We start from the raw sequence: 21,022 nt of genomic DNA, 5'->3' as shown, positions 1-21,022 counted from the left end.
AGGGGCCAGATAGGATTACCTAAGCAGGCTTGCTGTGCTGCTACTTTAAAATTCTGCAGGCCTGGCTCCGCCCCCTCTCTCCTGCTGCCTGGAGCACCTGCTGCAAGTGAGCTTGGAGCTCTAGTGCTCACTTCCAGGCTGACCCCCAAGCTGGCTGCGCTGAGTTTCAGGTAACCAAAAGTTTGCTGTGCAGAATCCCTGGCCTGGGTAGCCAGATCTCCTTTGCCACCTTCCTGCTGCTGTGCCCTGTGTGCTAAGAGTTACGGGGGTTACTGCAGGGTTGCCAGGCAACAAGGGACAGCAGTCCAGGAAGAGCCATTTGTCACACTGAGGGGACTGGCTGCAATGCAATAAAGAAATGGTAGCTCCCCTTATTTCTCAGTACAGTTACTTATATAGTATTAGGGGTGCATCTCTAACCCACAAAGATGTGGCCTTAGGAGGTGCACTGACACAAACCTTTGCTAAATACACCAAAGCTAAGGTGTAGGTGGGGCAGATGGCAGTGGGCTGCTAATCAGCTTTCCTGGGAGCTTAAGATTGCTGCCTGCCTAGCGATGGGGGGAAGGCCCCATGAGTTCCGCAGGCTTCCCTGGGACACCTGCCGGTTAGCTCTGCAGTGCGTATTGCCAGGAAACTTACTCCCTTCTCCACCTTGTAAAGCAGAGCCAAATGCTTCTTCCCTGGGGTGGGGGACTCGTCAGAGAAAGCCAGCAATAAAAATGTGTAGGAGATGCAGGTATCCACCCCAGAACCCTGTGGGCTTTTAAAGTGCTTGATGTGCCCAATAAAGCGAAGGTATTTACCAGGAATATCAGATTGCACTTCAAACTGTTTCTGAGTTGTTTCTGCTCCAGGGCCCAGAAGCCTCATGTTTAGGTTGAACTTACGCTTTTCCTTGACACTGTTTTTGCTTCCCAGACACCAGTGCTGCCCATGTCTTTGTCACCACTGCGAAAGCCTTCATTCTCCCCTCGGTGTGAAAACGTGCCTTTAGTTTCCCGAAAATGGAGCATCTCCACGTCCCTTAAAGCAGCCTGCTTTCAAGTTTTGCTGGCAAGCGCCGTGGGCCTTATTACTTATTTAGGGCCACCGGACTGGGAAGAGAATGCTTTTCTGTAAACATGAATCACCTGCCTCTTGTTCTGGCTTGGGTTTCTGGTTGTGCCTCACTGAAGCATTGCTCTTCACCTATTTTGCTTCCCCGTGGCCCGCTGACAGGCAGGGCCTTTTCCCAAGGCTGGAGAATGTGGGCGTGTTCAAGAATATTTCTGTTGTGCCAAGCCAGGCAACCTGTGGGCTCCTGACCAGAAGCATGCTCTGTGATGACTCTGCTGCTGTGGACAGTAACTGGCTCTGCACCCAGAGGGTTTGCCTTCAGGACTGTCCAGTCAGGCCCTCACCCCCTACCTCTGCTGCCCCCTTCTGCCTGGGCCTTGGGAGCTGCCTGTCTGCACGTGAGCACGACCTACCTCCCAGTCTTCGTCGCCGCTCTACCAGTTTTATTTTTGGAAATCATAAGAATTGCTTTTCTTCTCCATCTCCAAGGCTGGCGGCATCACTGGCTCTGGCCACGTGGTTGAAATCTGAGGAAGGAGGTGTAATGTAAGTAGTGGTGCTGGTATAAGCTTTCCCAGGGGCCTGAGAAGTCAGTAGCTCTGAAGTTGACAGCAGCTTGAACTCCAGGCCAGTAAAGAAGGTGAACCCTGTGGAAGTCATGCTTGAGGGCTGGCCCTAGATGCCCTTCCCTACTCAAGTTACATTGTTCCAGGCGTATATTCCTGAGTTAATTTTTTTTCCCCTCTTTTCCATGGAGATAGTGAGTCCTCAAAAAAAGGTCATATGTTGACATGCATTCATTTACTCCCCAATAATGAAGCTAAATCTCTACACTATCTTGAGCTTTGGGGTATGAGGATGAGTACAAGTTTCCCCTCTACATACTACCACATAGCATTACTGCCAGATAGACGTTAGAATTGGTTTTTTGTTAACCAAAGAAATCCAAAAAGGTTGGGCGGTGGCTGTTTCACTTCCATAGCAGGTGAAAGTGACAAGAGCATCAGTGTTAGTTTTGTAGAAGCTGCTCTAGAGACAGTGGAGCCCGCGCAGCCAGACTGGCCCTCCAAGGTCTGTTCCCAGAACTACTTTATATAGGTAGTTTCCTGCTTTTAACCAGATCTTAGTGTTGGTTTAGGTTTTACGGGCTATTTGGTATGACTTGGCAGGTCATGGGGGTGGGGGGTGCTCTGGATATATTCACAGAAAACTTTTTGCATTATGATTTTATGGCATTTTGACGATGAAACATTTCAGAACACTCTGCTTTTGCATATTAGGGAAACCTGTAATGTGAATCATTGATACTTTTGGTCTTGGTCTAGGTTCATAGAAACAACCAGTCTTTATAACAGTGTAGGCAGACCACTTCCTGAGGGCTTAGGGCTGTCCTTTATACGTCCTTACCTTCCCAGGAAGAGATGTGTATTTATTTGATGTATGGAGGATGTTAATACTGTGGGTCAAATTTTTGAATAAAACTCCCTCTTGGAAAAGTCAACTTTTATCTTGTGATGTTTGCCTCTTCCAGGTGGTAGGGAATGTTTAGTAAGTGTGAGGTTCTCAAAAGCTTGCCTGCCACCTGGCCCCAGGGGCACGGCTTTGGCCAGTGTGGAGTTGCACTTCCTGAACATCCTTTCTTTAGTTTACAGCCATCTGCTTCCCGTTCTGTAATAGTGTGTTTCCCCTTAGTGTTGAGACTCAGTCTGAAAATTATAGGAAAATTTAATTTGATGCATTTTACTTATTTTCTTTTTGCGGCACTCCTCTTACCTTGCAATATATTCTTTGTGTGAGAGTGTTAACCGACTATCTAAAAATGTGTGAAACAAACCAGAAAGGTCTTTGCTTATATGCAAATATCACTTACATGTCTTCGGTGTTTAGCTTTCATTTGCCCAATGAAAGTACTTTTATTTTGTTTTTCCTTTTTTTTTTTTTTTGGAAAGAAATCACAAGCTATTGCCCTTATTACTGTAGCTCCCCCCCCCCCAAAAAAAATCCTGTTTTCTTACTGTTTGAAATGTCAGTAAATGTCGTCTACTCAGTTTATGTAATTGATGTCCCAAAAATCATGAAAAAATTATCTTGAAAAATAGCTCAGATAAAATATTTTTTCCCAAACTTTTCTCAATGAATGAGTATGTCTCTACTAGATTTGTTTTCTCTTGATATTATTTGGTATAAATAAGATAGAGATATATTCATAGAGGCAGTAGCACATTGTGTGTGGTCTTGAGAGTTCCATGTATCAAGGTCATTTCCATTCTCAAAAACTAAAAGGCCTATGGGAATTGGGGGAATTTCGGGGTGTTTGCACTAGATAAGTAAAACAAACAAAACACGGATTATCCAATTATTGTTTATCCAGGAGCAGAATAAATCCAGTTCCTAAATATTTTGCTACCTGACTGCCTCTCACATTCATTATCTACCAAAGCTAGTATGTTTACAAGCAAACAAAATAGCAAGGAAGATAATCAATAACATATTAAGAAATGCATTTTCAGTAAGCTTGGGGAAATAAGCCTGCATTTAGTAAATACATTCTTGAGTAATGGTCAAATTCTAACTTGTAGATTTAAACTCAAGAAAAACTAATAGAAGCAGACTATTCGTAGATGTTTTGAGACCCAGGGGTAAGGGATAAAGACAAACTCTTTCCTTCCAGTGGCTTAGAGATACCCACCTACTAAAGAGTTAAATAAAATCACAGTTGGGTTTCCATAAGTCTCTATTTCTACCGTTCATAGAACCTTTATATCATATCAATTATGCCTATTTCCCAAAATTAAAAATATACTTGCCCTCAGAACTTTGTTACCAAATATACATATAAAATACAGTAAGGCAGTGGCAGTAAAACAGGGACTGTTGAGGATTGTTCTCCAGTTCTGTTTATACCTCTCACCTCTGGGAAAGAGTCAATGCAAGTGAATGGGAGTAATTTCTGGAAAATGTGCCTAGTATGAAAAGATGCAAAACATCACGAGCAGCGATTCTTGGTTGGCCCAGGCTTCCTTTTGCTCTCTGATGCTTCCTACTCAACTTGACCCCAACCCCTCATTTTTGAGGGTTTGCTGTTGATCAAGCTCACTTCTGTCCTCACGATCTGTTGGGAAGTGGCTGCTGTCATGACTGAGGCAGCACTGGCCTGACGCAAGACCTAGACATTTTCCAAAAATCTCTTGAAGCTGTGACTGTTAACTGCACTGCATTCTTACGGGGCGGGAAGGCTTTTCATGCAGGAGCATCAGCACTGCATCGGTGCTTCATTTGGGTTTTGAGGCCATTGAGAGCCTCTAGTCATTACACAGACATCAACTAGCTTCTGGCCACTCACGATGAAGTAAAGATAATAGTCTATTCTCCATTCCATCAGCAGAATTAAATAGAGTGATTCTGACACCAGGACTAGCTAGCTGTTTGGAGCCATCTAAGAACACTAAATTCTCCTTCCGTTAAAAACAAACAAACAAACAAACAAACGGTGGTGATGATTTGGACAATGCAGTATCCAGTGGTTTGTGCCATATCATAGAAAAGGATCCCTGATGAGTTAATGTGCCAGTGGGCGAAGGGTTAGCTTTGTAGGATGATTCAACTACTTTAGTTCCTGTCACCACACTCTAAGAAAGGATGCAGAGGTGCTGGGGAATATCTTGTAAATAATAACTTTATTTTATTAAAATCAAACTCTATACCAAACCTAGTTCTGAGTGCGATGACATTTGGGTGCTTATTCATAGTGCCCCCTTTTGAATGGAGTTTGGGGGTGTTTTCACGCCACTGTCACTGCACAGTGCCTGAGCTGCTGTTTGGGTTGGATGCTGACCTTTTCTCTTTTCTGGTTGCTTCCTAAGGTGTGTCACAGAACAGACAGTGGATGAGCAGACCGTGTTCAAACTCACAGTATCTGAGAAAGAGACCATGTTTTATTATCACACGGTAGATAGTTTGCAGCCTCCAATAAAAGTAATGACACTGGGGAGAATTCTTGTGAAGAGATGGATTCGTCTCTTTGTGCAGGTGAGTAAAATAAAAAAGTACTTAACATTTGTTTAAACACAGGATCCCTCTCCCTTTATTTCCTTTGCATGGTGTCTTCCCAAGAAAATTGAAAGCAATATAATAGAGATTTCCAGGATGTGTAAGTGACAACAATTTAAAAAAAAGTTAAATTATCTCATGATGTTTATCTTGATAATGCAGCATTTCCTTCCTTCTCTGAAGCTGTTTGTAAAAGCTCTCACAAAATCTTTGGACACTGCTTCCTGGAGTAAAATTCTCTGGAAATTTTTGTTTTATTTGATTAATGTATTTTATTTTCTTCAAAAATATGTGGGGCTCTTCTAGTATCTAGTAGTAATTTTACTCATCATGGCAGCATTAAAATTACTGCCTTTTTTTTTTTTAAACACCCGTCGTTGTCAAAAAGCATCTGAAGATGAGAATAAAATTTGGCTGTTGCATTAAGATACTGACCTTAAAACTACTGAACTTGACACTTGAGATACTCAGAAGGTGTTATATTATTACTTTAGTTGTCAACAGCAGTTTGCATTGACCTTAGAAGCTGCTAAAGGCTGAGATAACTGTGAGATGTCTGGTATTTTACTGTCCTTAGGATAGAGACATAGCCTAGTCTTTTGTTTCTGCACGGTTCCAAAAATCTCCCTTGCCTTTCAAAGCAGGCCTCTGGAGTACCCACTTTCCAGTATATGTTCCCATAGGGCCATCTAGACAGGGGTCAACCCAGACCCCTTAGAGGGTTTCCACTTAGAGGACATGAGCACCTCAGTCATCATGACAGTCATTTTTGAGTTCTCACATGTTTTCCCACCCTGAAGCAGGGAATGAGGTGAACTCCTTACAGGGTTTTAGGGATTGCTGTTTGGTTTTAAAGGTTGTTTCAGCATAGACTCTGTTCTTGAGACTATCAATACACTTTGTACATATCTTCATTTTCCCATACTATAACTAAAATCCTGCCATGTTATTTGCAGAGCAGTGCTTTAAAAGTCACAGCAAGAAAATTGTAACTATAAACGCAAAGAGGTAGCCACGAATGAGTTCTGTGGGGAGGTATTAGCTAAGTAATACTGAATCAGCTGTGCCTTACCTACTCAGAATTTGTTGGCATGTGAGTTAGCCAAGCGGTTGGCAGGGAGCAGCATGGCCATGCCACCAGGGTAGAAAGGCCCTCCAAGAGCATGGTCTTGTCTGGTGCTGACTACAGCACAAGATAGCTTCAGTGCATCAGTGCTCACTGCTGTTTGGTGGTTAGCAGACAGGTGGTCCTCAGGCTGCCAGTTCCACCCACTGACCGGTACAGGGGGGTCTGGTTACAATGTGAAATATGGAAAAACAGAAACTGCGAAAGCCAGGGAGTCTGCAGAAAAGGCTAACCAGATATATATGTTGCATATTTTTGTATCAATCATGATAAAAACATTCTTTTCACTGGCCTTTCTTTTGCCTCATCTGGGAAACTGCCATGTTTTAGCAGACAGTAGTAAGTTAAAAGCTTTTAGGTAGAAAGTTTAAAATCTAAATGTGAAGACTTAACCGTGACTGAATTACTCTCCTGGGAATAAAATGCTCTTAGTGTGCCTATTGAAATCAACATTATCATTTCAATACTTGTCAAATATGAGTCATTTCCGGGTTTAAGCAAAAATTCTTTGTACATCTTTAAATCTTCCCTTTCTTTCAAGAAAAGGTTACTGTAGTTATGATTTAATGAGACTGCTTCATTTCTGTTGCCTAGAAAGAGAAAACTTGTCCTTTCCAATTTATGTACTTTATTTTTACATAATGTTATTATGATTTTTTTTTGGGGGGGGAGTGCAGCTAGCCTACATTTTCCATTAAAATCACAGAATTAAACAGTGACATGACTTTCAAAATATCTTTCATATTGGTCGTTTTTATGGCGTTTTTTAAATTGTTTCAGGGGGCTGGAGTTATGAGGTGCTGGTTCGTGCAAATGAAAATTCTCAAGCTATTTTTGACTTTCAATTGGAGATCTATTAAGGGTTCCTTTACATTGGACACTGGCTTATAAGATCTAAGATCTATTCTGAAAATTGGTAATAGTTCCTGTTACAGAGGTCCAATAGGGAATGTGTTCATTTCTGAAAGTTGTTGCAAAGCAGTGAGGACAAGCGATTCCAAGGAGGGAAATCTGTTTCAGAGCATGCTACCCTGTAAGCCAACAAATTCACTTACTTGGCTTCCTAATATTACATAGGATTTTTGTAATTTAGCAGAGGGACAAAATCATGTGTCCTTGACTTCTGCATAAAAATGTGAGTGTAGAGTGAGGCGCCTTTAAAGCATGGTGAGCTGGGGAGATGTGCGGGGACATGCAGGTTGTGACAGAGCTGCTGTGGGTCAAGATGAGGCTTTCACTTTTTTCCTGCTTGGTATTAAGCAGGCAAATTCCATTTGGGTAGATTTTATAGGCAAATTTTGGACTAGTGCAATTTGCAACTCTTTCACTGCAAAGAAAATATTTAATTATGACATCTAATTTACATAGCGTTTATTGGTAGATACTGCATCCACATTCTGTTGGATTTTAGGATTAGGTATTTCTACTATGCTCGACATAAGACAGAACATATACTTCATAATCTGCTTAGTCAGTTTTCAAATTGCAAGTCTGCAATTAAAGTATGTGTGTTTTCACTCAGTTCAGTATGGTTACAATCAGTATATATATACATGCCATACATATAGATGTGAACATGTATGTACCATATGTAAAACACATGCCTTTATTCATGGGATTGGCTCAGAAAGCAACTTAACTTAGAAAGGCCTAGTGAAGTAAAATGAACAGATATATAATTATGCCTTACCTCAGACAGTTGACTCAGTATCAGCTTCCCATCAGTAAAATCAAAATTATAATTTCAAAATTCTAAATTCAGAAAAAAGAAATGAGTTTTAAATAATTAAATCCCTTGGCAAAAATGATGCTGTGAAGAAGCAGGCATGCTGAATATTGGAAGTCTGGTTTCTTAAACAAAAAAAAAATACCCAATATTATAGTGATGGATCTAATAGTTTTTATTCAAGAACTAGCATTTTGAAGCTTCAACCTGTTGGAAAATGATTAGTTTTTAAATTAATATTCATTCAGGGACTAGAATCTGACATGATTGCCAATTTAAATTTCACTTTGGGGTTTATTATATTGGCTATTTCAAATTATATCAAGCTGAAATTCGTTATGTCATATTTTTTGTACTAAAAGTAGAAAAAATCAATTCTGACTTTTTATTATCAAATGGGGAACACTGATAACATTAGCAATTTTTTAAAGCTCAGTTTTCATACCGACTCAGCACACACTGTGGTTGGTATAAGAAATCACTTGATGTTCTTTTAAAGAAGTTTTCTTTTAAAGAAGCTTTGAAATACATGAGAGGATTTTACATCAGTTTGGTATGGATTGGTAGGTAAAACAGCTTGGAAGTGATTTTACATTTTTTTATTTTGTATTTATTTAACATTGTGTTTGAAGGTTTTATTTATTTTTGCATATAAGAATTGGGGTACAGGCAAAAGGTGTCGGGTGGGGGTTGGGTGAGAGGAGTAAGAAGCTACACTAGGGACAGAATGGGGAGCAGAGAGGCAGATCTACTGAAATACACTGCTGAGGGGAGCATCAGTTTAGACAGGAGAGGTCTGCTGCACTGCTGTGCCATCAGCTCCCTGGCCAGAGTTATCTCTCAGGCCATCACAGTGGGCCTTTGCATTTGTAATGCTGGGATTTAACCCCTAGGTAACCAGGGAGACCCCATGTATTTGCATTTTGTTGCTTACCATTTAAAAGGAAACCTTCAGAGCTTCCTATGGAAATACTTTTTCCCTTCAGCAATTCCACACATTTTATAGGACAAGTAGTATCAAAGAAGCATTAGTATAGTTATTATTCAGGAATTATACTGAAATGCAGTGAAACAATTACTATAATTGAAGCTGATGAATCACAGCCACTTTGGAGCCAAGAAATGGCTTAGCAATGGGGTCATTCAGGTTTTTTCAGTGTTCAAAAGCTCCTGGATAACTCAGACAATTCAAGAGCCAAAGATGGTTTGCACTACAATAGCATGGAAAGAGCAGTAGTAATTTGACACACTAGAGGGAAAATCACATGAGTAAATAAAGTTTTAAGAATCGATATATGAAGAATAGGAGTTTCATACTCATAGTTTGTTCATGAAATGTTCTTTTGATTTATGTATTCAATCTGAGAAAGGAAAACTATTGATAGTCTGGAGAAAAGGAAAATGCAATTGAACCAACATTTGTTAGAATAGATACACCACGTCTCTCAATTAATCTCTGGAGTGTATGCCCATGTGCACACTTTATAAAGGCATTTCCATGTCCCCATTGATTTGAAGGAACATAAATTGCCCGTGCGGCCTTGTGGGAGATGCCTCGTCTGGTCAGTAAACTTACGTCCTGGGTTCTCAGGAGAAAACTGTCTCAATCCCTACTCCGTGACTCTGAGCTGTACCTTTCTTTTTATCAAGTTCATTTCCTGTAACTCTACTTTTTTTTTTTTTTTAATGTGTGTATTTATTTGTGCAAAGCCTGTTTGTAGCCAGCTGAGTGTCACCCAAGTTAGTTCAGTAGTTTAAGGTTTTTCAAAATTAAGTAGAGATCAATAGAATTTAATGAAGCTTTTCAGAATAATCAGTTAAAATGATGATAATAGCTGCTATTATTGAGTCTTGATTATGTGCACTGTATTAAACTTTGTACATTCTTAATTTTCAAATGTTAATAGTAGTTCTCTGACGTTGGCTTATATTATCTCCATTATAGAGATGAGAAAAATGAGCTCTTAGAAGGTTAAATTACTCTAAATTTATAATCTCAAGTTTCTCTGACCTTTAACTAAACAATAATAAATCATTATAAACTTAGTCACTGTAAAGACCCTTGCCAAAAATGTAAGAGCATAAAATACATGTTTGTAATGTAAATACAAATTAATTTTATACAAGTTTGGACATATTTATATTATAAATATTTATAATGGTTCATGTATTTATATGGTTTCCATACATAATTTAAATCAGTTGATTTCACAACTATATCCCTCATTGATACAGTGGTCTAAATGCAAGGTAGAATGCAGTTTTATAGAAAATCCTGCTTGACATTTATATGGCTGATGGCAGTCAGGAGAAACTACAGAGGATTAAAAAGGGAATATTCCTGGCCCTCCCTGGTGGCGCAGCAGGTTAAAGCACAGCACTGAGAAGCTAAAGCCACTTCTGCATGAGTTGGATCCCCGCCTGCCCCGGAGGTGACCACATGGCATGGCAGACCTCTCCTGACCCGCCCGCTGCTCCCCTCAGCAGTGTACTTCATTATCTGCCTGTTCTGCTCCCCACTCTGTCTCTGGTGAATCCTCTCACCGCCCCTGAGCCTCTTGCCTGTATCCCAGTTCTGTATGAACAAATAAATAAATCTTTAAAAAAAAAAAGGGGGGGGGAAATATTCTACTTAGTACATCTTGATCACCTGACCTTTACTATAGCGGACCAAACTTGTTAGGACACAATAGTAGCAAGAAGGGCAGCATCATCTGCCTTGACTGTGGAAAGAGGGAAACCCATCTTAGTAAACATTATTCTCTGTACTTTGCATTTTATTGTTGAAACAGCATTGTCTTACAGTGTTTCTGCATTGCATCATTATAAATCAGTGTTGTATATAACCACATTAGGTTCACCATCAAGAGTCCAAGTGTAATTCTGTCCCTCACCACACAGTGGAAAAGAAAACATTTAGTCAGGCAGCAAGACTTTAATTCTTGACATTTTACTAAGAACTGTGTAACCCTGGGAAAATTTTGTTATGTCTCAAAATGTTAGATGCCTTTTTCCCTGTAACTGGGGGACAAAGATAAATCTGACCTTTTTAGTTTATACTATGAATGTGACGTGAAGAGAATGATGTCTGACAGTACTTTAAATTCTGCAAGTCCCTGCTTTGATGGAGCTTAAAGTAGATTGGGAGCAAAAGACAATCGGATAATCACCCCAGTGAAAGCAAAATTTTAACTAGTGTGTGCTGTGCCTTGAACAAGTATCTGAAATCAGGGAAGTCTTACTTGAGGAAATAATATGTGTTTTAGTTTTCTAGGCCTGCCCTGAGTAAAATTTAAGCTGGGCGTATAAAAACAGAAGCTGATTGTCTCAGTTCTGGAGGGTAGAAAGCTGAAGCAACAGTGTCCAGAGGCACGCTCTCTCTGAAACCTGAAGTTGAGAGGCCTTCCCGCTGCCTCCAGCCTCTGGTGTCTGCCACAGTTCTTGGCTTTTAGCCACACCATGTTAATCTCTGCATCTATCATCACGTAGTCCCCAGTCCTCTTTGTGTATGAGTTAATTTAGTAAGAGTTTATCTGCACATTTTTTTTTTTTTTACATTTTCAGAAGCAAAGGTACTTCCCAAATAACTTCACATTCACAGGCACTGGGACCTAAAATTTCAGTCTCTCCTTAGGGATATGATGGGGGAGTCCCAAGTTAGCTGATTAACAACAGGTGATTAAGAGAACGCCTATGATTCAAGTAGACCAAAAAGTAAAGAACTTTGTGCCCAACATAGCAACCAAATGTAAAAGCCCTTTTGCAAGAGGGAGTTGGTTGCCTGTGAGAAGGGGAGAGACCATCGAGGGATTGTGCTGCAGAAGTGGGACCTGGCCCATGAATAAAATTTATTCATGGCCAGGGCAGGCGAGACATTAAAGAGCACTGCTAGCCAGGGGACACCTTTTCCATGGACTCTGGAAATGCTGTATGTTGGGGGAGGGAATGGGGACAGGTTGAGGAGGAGAGAAAATAGATGACATGAGCTGATTAACTTTTCCTGAGATTATTTTGTCTGCACAAAGAACAGTTTTGTGTAATGACAAGAAGAAAATTTATTGCTCGAGTGATATGTTCCATACTATCTTCATCTAACAGGGGCCCTGTAAACATGCAGTGGCCTGGGTGGCACTGAGCGCTGTTTTGGAATTTAAAACAAAGGACTTTGTGATGGAAGCAATGTGGAGGGTAAGGCAAGGGGCTTGCTGATGAATCCAGATTCCTGGCTTGGCTATTTGTGCAGAGAATGGTTTCCTTTGCCCCAGAGGAAACACTGAAAGTGAATTGGATATTTGATACTCAGTACCTAAGCGCTAGACCTGTCTCAGGACAGTAATTCTCAACTATAGAAATCAGTATTGTTGGGAAATTCCTGCTCCTACCCCTAAAGTCCTTCTCTCCCTATAATCCTTCCTTGGTGGATTAAAAAGTGTAATAAAATAATCAGAATACAAGATGGGAAATAGTTAGCTCCAATTCAGGTATTTCAGGAAAGCTGTGTAAAGAAGGCAGGATGTGTATTAATTATGATAGAAGGATTTTTTTAATAAGTGGAAAAGAGGAAATTCTATAGAGCAGGAACAGATGAACAATATTTTTAAATGACACTTGTTGGTAAGGGGAGAGGGCTGGCTTTTTAGGAATGTTATGTATTAAATGAAAAAGGCTGAAAAAGGTGGCAGAGAACTTTACAGAGAACTGAGAAATTTTCCTTTTCACCATGATTTTCCCCATGATTTTACAGTCTTTCTGTAAGTGATTTAAGACATAAGTGTATAGACTGCAAAAAGTTTTGTTTAATTAATAATTGCAAAAAGATCTTATTTCATACTACTGTGTTTTGAGTGTGTGTGTGCGCGTGTGTGTGCTGTCAGGTTAGAATGTTAGCTCTCTTATTTCATAGCAAACATTTAAGGTCATTAAGAACATTCTTATGGAAAAACCTCCTATTGAGATCTAAAGCAAGTTGTGAATAAATTAACATTTAAACTTGGAAGCTGATATTTGAAGGATTTAGCAATTTTTCCTGCTAGGAAATAGATTCTTGGCCAATAGCTATAAAATGTACAACATATATAAAAAATCGTTGTACAAATGTTATAGTGAAATTTATTATATATACTACTGAAATTGAAAATTGCTATAAAGAGTATTTTCCAATGTCTACTTATTTGTTTTAGCAGTTTCTAGTCTTGAAAATGCCAACATGGTAATTCTGTCAAATTTTCCATGGTTAAAATTTGATGGTAGTGCTTTATAAAGCCAGCATTATCTAATGGGATTGTCATTCATATTCACTCACTTCTTTCTAAAAGCCAAATATGAGACAAATATTTTTTGCTGTTTTTGAGGGGAGGCAGTATTGTGCCCACAGGGCTAACTGATACCTCCAGTTGCACACGAGCAATTCCCACTAAGACAGAACTGCATGCACATAACCTGGGGCAGAATTTGGCCTATGGTGTGCATCACTCTGTAATGAAATAGTGAATAGGACTTTATTTGAACATGGGCTTGAATAGTTTTATTTGCCCATACTGTATCCCTTGGTATTTTTCTCTCTTTAATGCAACATTAAAAAATATACCAAGCAGCTATATTGTTTGGATGCATAATAAGAGCATATGTTTAAGCTACCACAGATGTTCAAACCAAAGAAAGGTTAATTAAAATATTAAGAAAAGTTTTCCCCAAATTTTAGGCTCTTATAGGATTTCTTATCTTATAGCAGTGAAAAAATTGATATTTTAAAATACATATCTAATATTTTATATACTTTAAATAACTATATGTGTATATACACACATATTTTATATGTACTTCATGTCAGAAAAAGTAATATTCTGCTTTCTATAGATTACATGGAGTATTTTTCAGACTTTATGAATGAATTTTGCTGCTCTTTGACAGTTTGTTGTCTTTGGTTATGTAAAGCTCACAAGTGAGTTAGATCAGCCAGTAACTGGCTTTCACTTGCTGACCTCTTTCACTGAGCATCGTCACCTCAAGATCCATCTACTTTGTCCCAAAAGGGTTTCAACCAGGGCATTCTGCACTGAGAGTTTGGTGGGGGTGAGTGAAGTATGTGTCAAGTTGTATTCCAAAAAGCATGTGTTTATGTAAATGACTGAGCAATTAAGCAAGTTGAGAGAAACAAATGACAGCATTCATCTTCAGGTTGAATTGTATATTCTAAAAGTAGGAAAACTAGAATTAATTTTCTTTATACTGAAGCACATGGCTTTTAGTTTGAGGAGGAAGGACTGAGTGTGTGGATTCTAGGGTTGGGGTGCATGGGGGGTGGGATGCAGAATAAGTGCATGTGGGTTTTGGGGGGAGTAAAAGGCAGAGCTCAAGGAGCTGAGCTGACTCAGCCCCTTGGCCACTCGCAGTGTCAAGCAGGGGCTTGACCAAGAAAGTGCAGATGATGGGCCTACAGTGCAGTGTGTTTTATATTCTAGATTTCAGATTCCTGGCCCTGTTCAAATTAATTGACCCCAAATAGACATGTTACACATTGGGGTATTGGCACTTAATGGAATTTGTAGAGAGGAGCTCGAGTCAATGTTTGGGTTGAAAGTTATGTAGGTAGGAAGAAGTCCATGTAGTGAGCTGCCAATGAGATGAATTCTGTGGGAACACTGGGGCAAATGGGGGCCATTATAATTTAAGCCCCTAAAATACTTGCAGCAATTTCAGGTCAAGCACTTCACAGTATAATATACAGACGACAAAAAAGAAGTGAGAACCCAGAAATACTGGAAACTGGGGAACCTAACCTTGGAGATGTCTAGGATACATAATAATTATTTGCTTCTAAACCTTCTTATTACACACACACACACACACACACACAATTAATGATTCGAAGACACTTGTTAGAAATAATCCTCAGAGAGCACATCCTTTATTCATTCCTCTCAGTGGTAACAGTGTTGAAAATTGTAGTAGGATACTATAATTGATAAAATCTACCCATTTTAGTTATATTTCCCATTTTTCTTGTTTTTGTGTGTCTGTTTCTCTCCACAAGAATCAAGATATAACACAGTTCCCTCTCTCTAAGGCCACCCCATGTGATCCTTTTATAAGCACATGAACTTGTTCTTCCCTTTATGGGAACTCCAGGTCCCTAACTTCTGGCAGCCACTAATCTCTGTTTATAAAACTCTACTTTTTAGAAATGTTACAAACATGGCATCACAGAAAGTGTAAGGATTTTAGGACAGGGCTTTTTTAGTCTGCTTATTCCATGGTAATTTAAGTTTTTTAGTATGTCAGTAATTCTTTTTTACTGCTGTGTATTAGTCCCTGCTATGGAAGTACATAGTTTCTTTAACCATTCACCAATGGAAAGGCATCGGATCTTTTCTACCTTTTGTCTATTACAAACAAAGCTGATGGAAACTTTTGTGTGTAGGTTTTTATTAACATAAGTATTCCTTTCTCTGGGATAAATGCCTAAGAGTAAAACTGTGAGTGTGGGTAGTTTTATATTTAGTGTTGTAAGAAACAGACAAACTGTTTTCTTTAGTAACTGTTATTCCTACCAGTAATGTGTGAAATATTCAGCTTCTCTACCTCCTTACTAGGATTAAATGTTCCTATATTTTGTATTTAAGCCACTCTGATAGTGGTGTACTAGAACCTTATTGTGAACTTAATTTGTACCTCTTTGCTAACTAATGAAGACCCTCTTTTCATGTGCATATTTGTCATCTTTATATCCTGTTTAGTAAAATATTTTCTCATGCCTTGTTTATTTTCCAATGGGATTGGTTGTGGATTCTATATTTATATTCTTTAAGAGAGTCTTTCACAAAGTAAAGGCTCTTGTTTATTTTTAAAAAAGAAATACCATACTTAGAAATGCTGTTAATCTTTCAAATGTTTTAATTTTAATGAGGTCCAATGTCTGCCTTTTATGGATTGTGCTACTAATGTCAAATCTATTCTTTTTTTTTTTTTTTTAAGGATATTATTTATTTTTGTAGAGGAACTGGGGTGTAAAGCCAGAGGTAGTGGGGTTGAGGCAGTGAAAGGATTCAACTCTGGCTGTTGTGGTGGACAGTCCTGATAATAATAGTAATAGGAATAGAGACTTAATTCCTAGGCCACCAGGGGCGCCTAAATCGATGAATTTTTTGCATAGCCCTGCCTGCTGAAAATTTTTCTCCATATTTTTTCTAAATTTTATATTTAAAATTTAATGATATGTTTCACATTGAATTCATAGACATGATACAAGATTTAGACCAATGTCTAGTTTACCTTTCTCAGTGTATGTCCAAATGACTTGAGACAAAACATTAGTTGGAAAGGCCCCCTTTGCACTAGTGATTTGCTTTTGCTCATTTGTCAAGTATTGGCTGAGCATATTGGTGTGAGTATATTTCTGGAATTTGTGTTCTGTTCCAGTGATCTAGTCAACTCCCGACTACTGTGAGTCTTAATACCTGGTATAGCAACTACCCTCCTATTTTCATTCCTTAATCTGCTGCTACTTTTTAAAAACATATTTCAGGGATTGTGCACTCTATATAAGTTTTAAAATAGTCTACATAATAACTTATTGGAATTTTGATAGGAATTGGATTAAATATATAGATGAACTTAGGTAAAATTGATATATTTTGCTATGTTAAATTTCCAATCCATGAATATAGTATTTCCATTCATTTAGTAGTCTTTAATTTTTTTGTACTGATATCTCAGTTTTCAGCATACAGTTCCTATACATGTTTTTTTTTTTTTTAAAGATTTATTTATTTATTCATACAGAACTGGGGTACAGGCCAGAGATGCGGAGGGTGAGAGGATTCACCAGAGACAGAGCGGGAAGCAGAACAGGCAGATCGATGAAGTACACTGCTGAGGGGAGCAGCGGGCGGGTCAGGAGAGGTCTGCCACGCCATGTGGTCACCTCCGGGGCAGGCGGGGATCGAACTCATGTGGAAGTGGCTTTAGTTTCTCAGTGCAGTGCTTTAACCCGCTGCGCCACCAGGGAGGGCCCCTATACATGTTTTGTTAAATTTATTCATAAATATTTATTTTTTTGGAGTGATTGAAATTGCTCTGTGGTTTAAAGTTGAGTTTCCATGTTTATTGTTAAAATATAAAAATGTTAATTTTGTGAGCTTGAACCTATCTTTTGAAGGACTGCTGAACTTATTCTGAAAGTTCTTTTTTAAGTTGTTAGGATTTTTTCTGTGGGCATCTTCAAATAGGAACAATTATCCTTCCAATCTGTATGACTTATGTATCTTTATCTAGCTCTCATAGCAGCAAGAATTTCTAAAGATCTGTTGAATATGGTGATAAGAGCAACTATCCTTTCCTTGTTCCGAACCTTAGGGAAAAATCTTTGTCTTTCATGATGAAGTTTTAGCTTAGGTATACGGTTTCTCGTTCATAGTGTTTTTAAAAGGAGCCAGACTTTTAAATATTTTCATGAACTTGGTTATAAACTCTTTCTGATAATGTTATACATTGGCTCCAATGATGGGAAGTAAGAATCCCTTGCATCCGTAAAAGGAATTAGGTCCGAAAAAGAACATAAGAGGATATAAGTTCAAATGCTGCAGTCAATTTTGACAGAAGTAAACTTGATACAAATAAAAAATGGTGTCTATTTTAATGGTGTTCAGTCTAATTGTAGCATGCTTATGAGAAAACGATGAGTAAACATTTATAGATTCTTTTAACAACTTCTCAGCATTCATTTTGTCAAGAAGTTCAATGATTAGTCAAAATTTTGTCTGAACCAAATATCGAACTGGCTGTAAGTATAATCACTCTATAGGAAACAAAGCAAGTTCTTTACTGTCTGTGGTTACTGCTCATGGACACACATCCCTTTCCTCTGGGCCAATTGAGAGTAAACCTCACTTAGAAATATAGACTTGATACTTGGGCACCACTTAACTTGGCATCAACCTGTCAACATTTTAACTAATTAATGTGACCAGGAACACTTCAGGGAAAACATAAATTGTTAATGTTTCATATTAAGCAGGGGTGGAACAAGGAGAGATAGTGTAATTTATACTTTACAATATTTTGTTTCAATTAATGTTGGCAGGCCTGCCTTTGGAAGCCACTTTGGATGTTAGAGAGTTACTTGTGAAAATTAGGACTTGTCTCCTTGCATGTCCCGTTTCCTCCCACCACCTTGTTTTATACCTCATCTGTGGATGAGGTCAGTGATGCAAAAGCAATTGTCATCATTACTTGGAGATCTTATGACTAGGAATTTGTTGTGTTAATATATGTAGTTTGATGTTCATTTGTACCATGTGTTACTGGTTCATGTAGTGATTAAAATAATAAGCAATGCTTGATCATGGTTAAAATAAATACCAAGGATAAATTCTTCTATTAATTAGAGTTATCCAAATTAGCATATATAATTATGAGCTGTTGTTAATTTTTGTTGTAACCTATTAGATAGCCTGTCCTAAATCATTAACACTTGTGTAATTGAGCATTAAGAGTAGGTGACTTATTTTTAAAATGTATAGCAGAAGCTTCCTTGGAAAACATACTAGAAAGTACATCTTCTAAACAGAATTTCCAGTAGAATCTATCATAAAAGTTCATGTGAAATTTTAGATTTAGTATAACCAAAGCTATTGTTTATTGAGTCAGGCATTAAGAACAGAAGCGTGTCCATGTGCGTGTAGTCTTTGATGCAAGACTTCCTTGTGTGCGGATTCATTTTTGTATGGCTTTCTGTTTTCTTTCACTTAAAATATTTGATATCATTCTTAAATTGGTCCTGTTTTATGTCTTGTATGCCAACAGATAGGGGGTGTGTAGTTGCTGTGAAAATGCATTAGTATAGATGCCTGTAGCTGTGGCGTGGCTGAAGTGGCATTAGTGAAATGTTAAGGAAATTCCCTAAATTTTAATTTTGGTATTTCATATCTTTATTAGTAGTTGTTACCTTATTAATTACCTTAATTGCTTTTAGGCATATTTCTTAACTTTTTCTCCAGGATAACTTGCTGTTCCGGGGGCTGTCCTGTGCATTGCAGACTGTCAGGAGAATGTCTGGTCTCTCTGCCCTGGATAACAGTAGCAAACCTCACTCCTCCTCCTTGTCTATCCCAGTGACTAGTAACAATGCCTTCAGATGTTGCCAAATGACCCAAGAAGGGAAATACCACCCTTCATTGAGAACAACTTCTTTAGAATTTCATCCTTAGCTATTTGATTTCCCTAAATTGCACACTTTTTGTTTTGTTTTGTTTTGAGAGGCATGAATTGTGAACACACCTTTAAATTTAATCCTGTATAATCAAAATGGCATAGGAGTTTACGTGTAAACATCAGGATCAAAATGGAATTCTAAAGTGGCAGTTGCAATTCCTGAGTTTGACTAATAAGAATTCTGAACTGGTGAGACATATAGTTTGACTGAAAAGTTATACAATTTAAGAAAATAAAGTTTATTGAAGTGTATAGCATTGTTAACATCAGTAATACTGTGCTTGAAAGTCTCAGTTATAAGAAATTATAAGACAGGATGGGATTTCAATACATAGGTGATTGGAAAGGTAAACTATTGGATGGATGTTTCAAAGTGTGTTTGTGTGACAGTATTCAGGTGTCAAGACAGACTGTTCGAGTTAACATGTCTATACCAGTTAGCCTTAAACTGATGCAAACTATTTGGCAAATTGCCAACTGAGAGGCATATTTTCCTTTGAAGTTATTTTTTTTTGCATTCCCAGCAAAACACAAGACTATAGTTGTTTGTGTCTTTACCAGTACTTATTTATTTGCTATGTTTGGTTTCTGTCTCTCTCTACTTCTCTTCCTCCCTTCTCCCTCCATCATCATACTGATAGATCTTTTTTTTTAAAGATGTATTCATTTATGGGGTACAGACCAGAGGTGTGGGGGGTGAGAAGTGGGGTACAGACCAGAGGTGTGGGGGGTGAGAAGATCCACCAGAGACAGAGTAGGGAACAGAACAGGTCGATTGATTGAAATACATGGCTGAGGACAACAGCAATTAGATTGGGAGAGGTCTGCTGCACCATGTAGGTCACTCCCGGACCAGGGATTGAACTCATGCTGCAGTGGCTGCCAATAACTTCATAATGCTGAGACTTAACCCCTTGTACCACCAGGGAGGGCCCCGGTAGATCTTCAGAGTTGTCTCAATGTAGTTTTAAACTACATTTCCTGGTGACTAGTGACATTGAGGACATCTTCTCCTGCATTTATTTGTCCTCTGTATATTTTCTTCGGTTAAGTAAGTTTATTCTCACTGAAACATAGAGTTGTGGTGTTTGCCTTCTTAGGAGTTCCAGTGACTTTCTCTGTGTCTGCCTCCAAGCTCCACATCTTCCTTGTTTCCAGATGTGTCCCAGATAGTGACTTGTCATCGTTTTCTTCCCATGCTGCCTTTCACACACTGTACATTTCCAGTTCTCCAAGTTTTGCCTGCCCTTGACAATGTTGCTTTGGCTCATTTTGCAGAATCATCAGCTACTTGATTTTTTTTTTTTTTTTTTGTCTAGAATCTTGGTTGTGAATTGGTAGGGAGAGAGAGGTTGAAGTTGATTTACTCTGTCCTATCTCAGAGTACTTGGATGATACTTTTAAATTTTCAGTATTAAATATTTTAACTCATAAATAATACTTATGATTGTGGTTTCCATATGGAAAAATGAAAGCATCAAAAGACAGAGGTTTTAACATGAGGGAAAATATGTCACATGGAAAACAATCAGTGAACTTAAATATCTAGAACAACTGAAACTTGATTGTAAAAGTTGATGGTTAATCTTTTTATTTATTTATTTATTTATATTTATTTTTATTTTTTTATTACAAAGTTTATTTTTACATCATTTTCACATTTTTTTTTCCATCTCGATTGTAAACCCCTGTGCCACCACCATAGTCCCGTGCATTTCCCTCCCTTCCCCCTCCCCACCGTTTTGATCCCATTCCCCACTCCGCCCCCACAGAATGTCTCTGGTATATGGTTGTTCATTATTTTTGTTATTTTCTCGCCTGGTCCATTATACTCCTGCTATGAGTGAAAC

At 38.5% G+C, this 21,022-nt stretch overlaps 1 protein-coding gene across 1 annotated transcript in view; it reads left to right on the top strand.

Moving 5' to 3' along the window:
• The first annotated feature begins 1,108 nt into the window (after nucleotides 1-1,108).
• USH2A (Usher syndrome 2A (autosomal recessive, mild)) overlaps nucleotides 1,109-21,022 on the top strand; it is a 589,735-nt gene continuing 569,821 nt past the window's right edge. Inside the window, 2 exon segments of the mRNA XM_004685238.1 lie at nucleotides 1,109-1,605; nucleotides 4,923-5,088. Of these exon segments, the coding sequence (XP_004685295.1) occupies nucleotides 1,109-1,605; nucleotides 4,923-5,088 (663 nt within the window).

The sequence above is a fragment of the Condylura cristata genome, unplaced genomic scaffold (assembly GCF_000260355.1).
Source record: "Condylura cristata isolate star-nosed mole 26May11 unplaced genomic scaffold, ConCri1.0 scaffold00018, whole genome shotgun sequence".
Lineage (NCBI taxonomy): Eukaryota > Metazoa > Chordata > Mammalia > Eulipotyphla > Talpidae > Condylura > Condylura cristata.
This window is presented reverse-complemented; position numbering and strand designations above follow the sequence as displayed.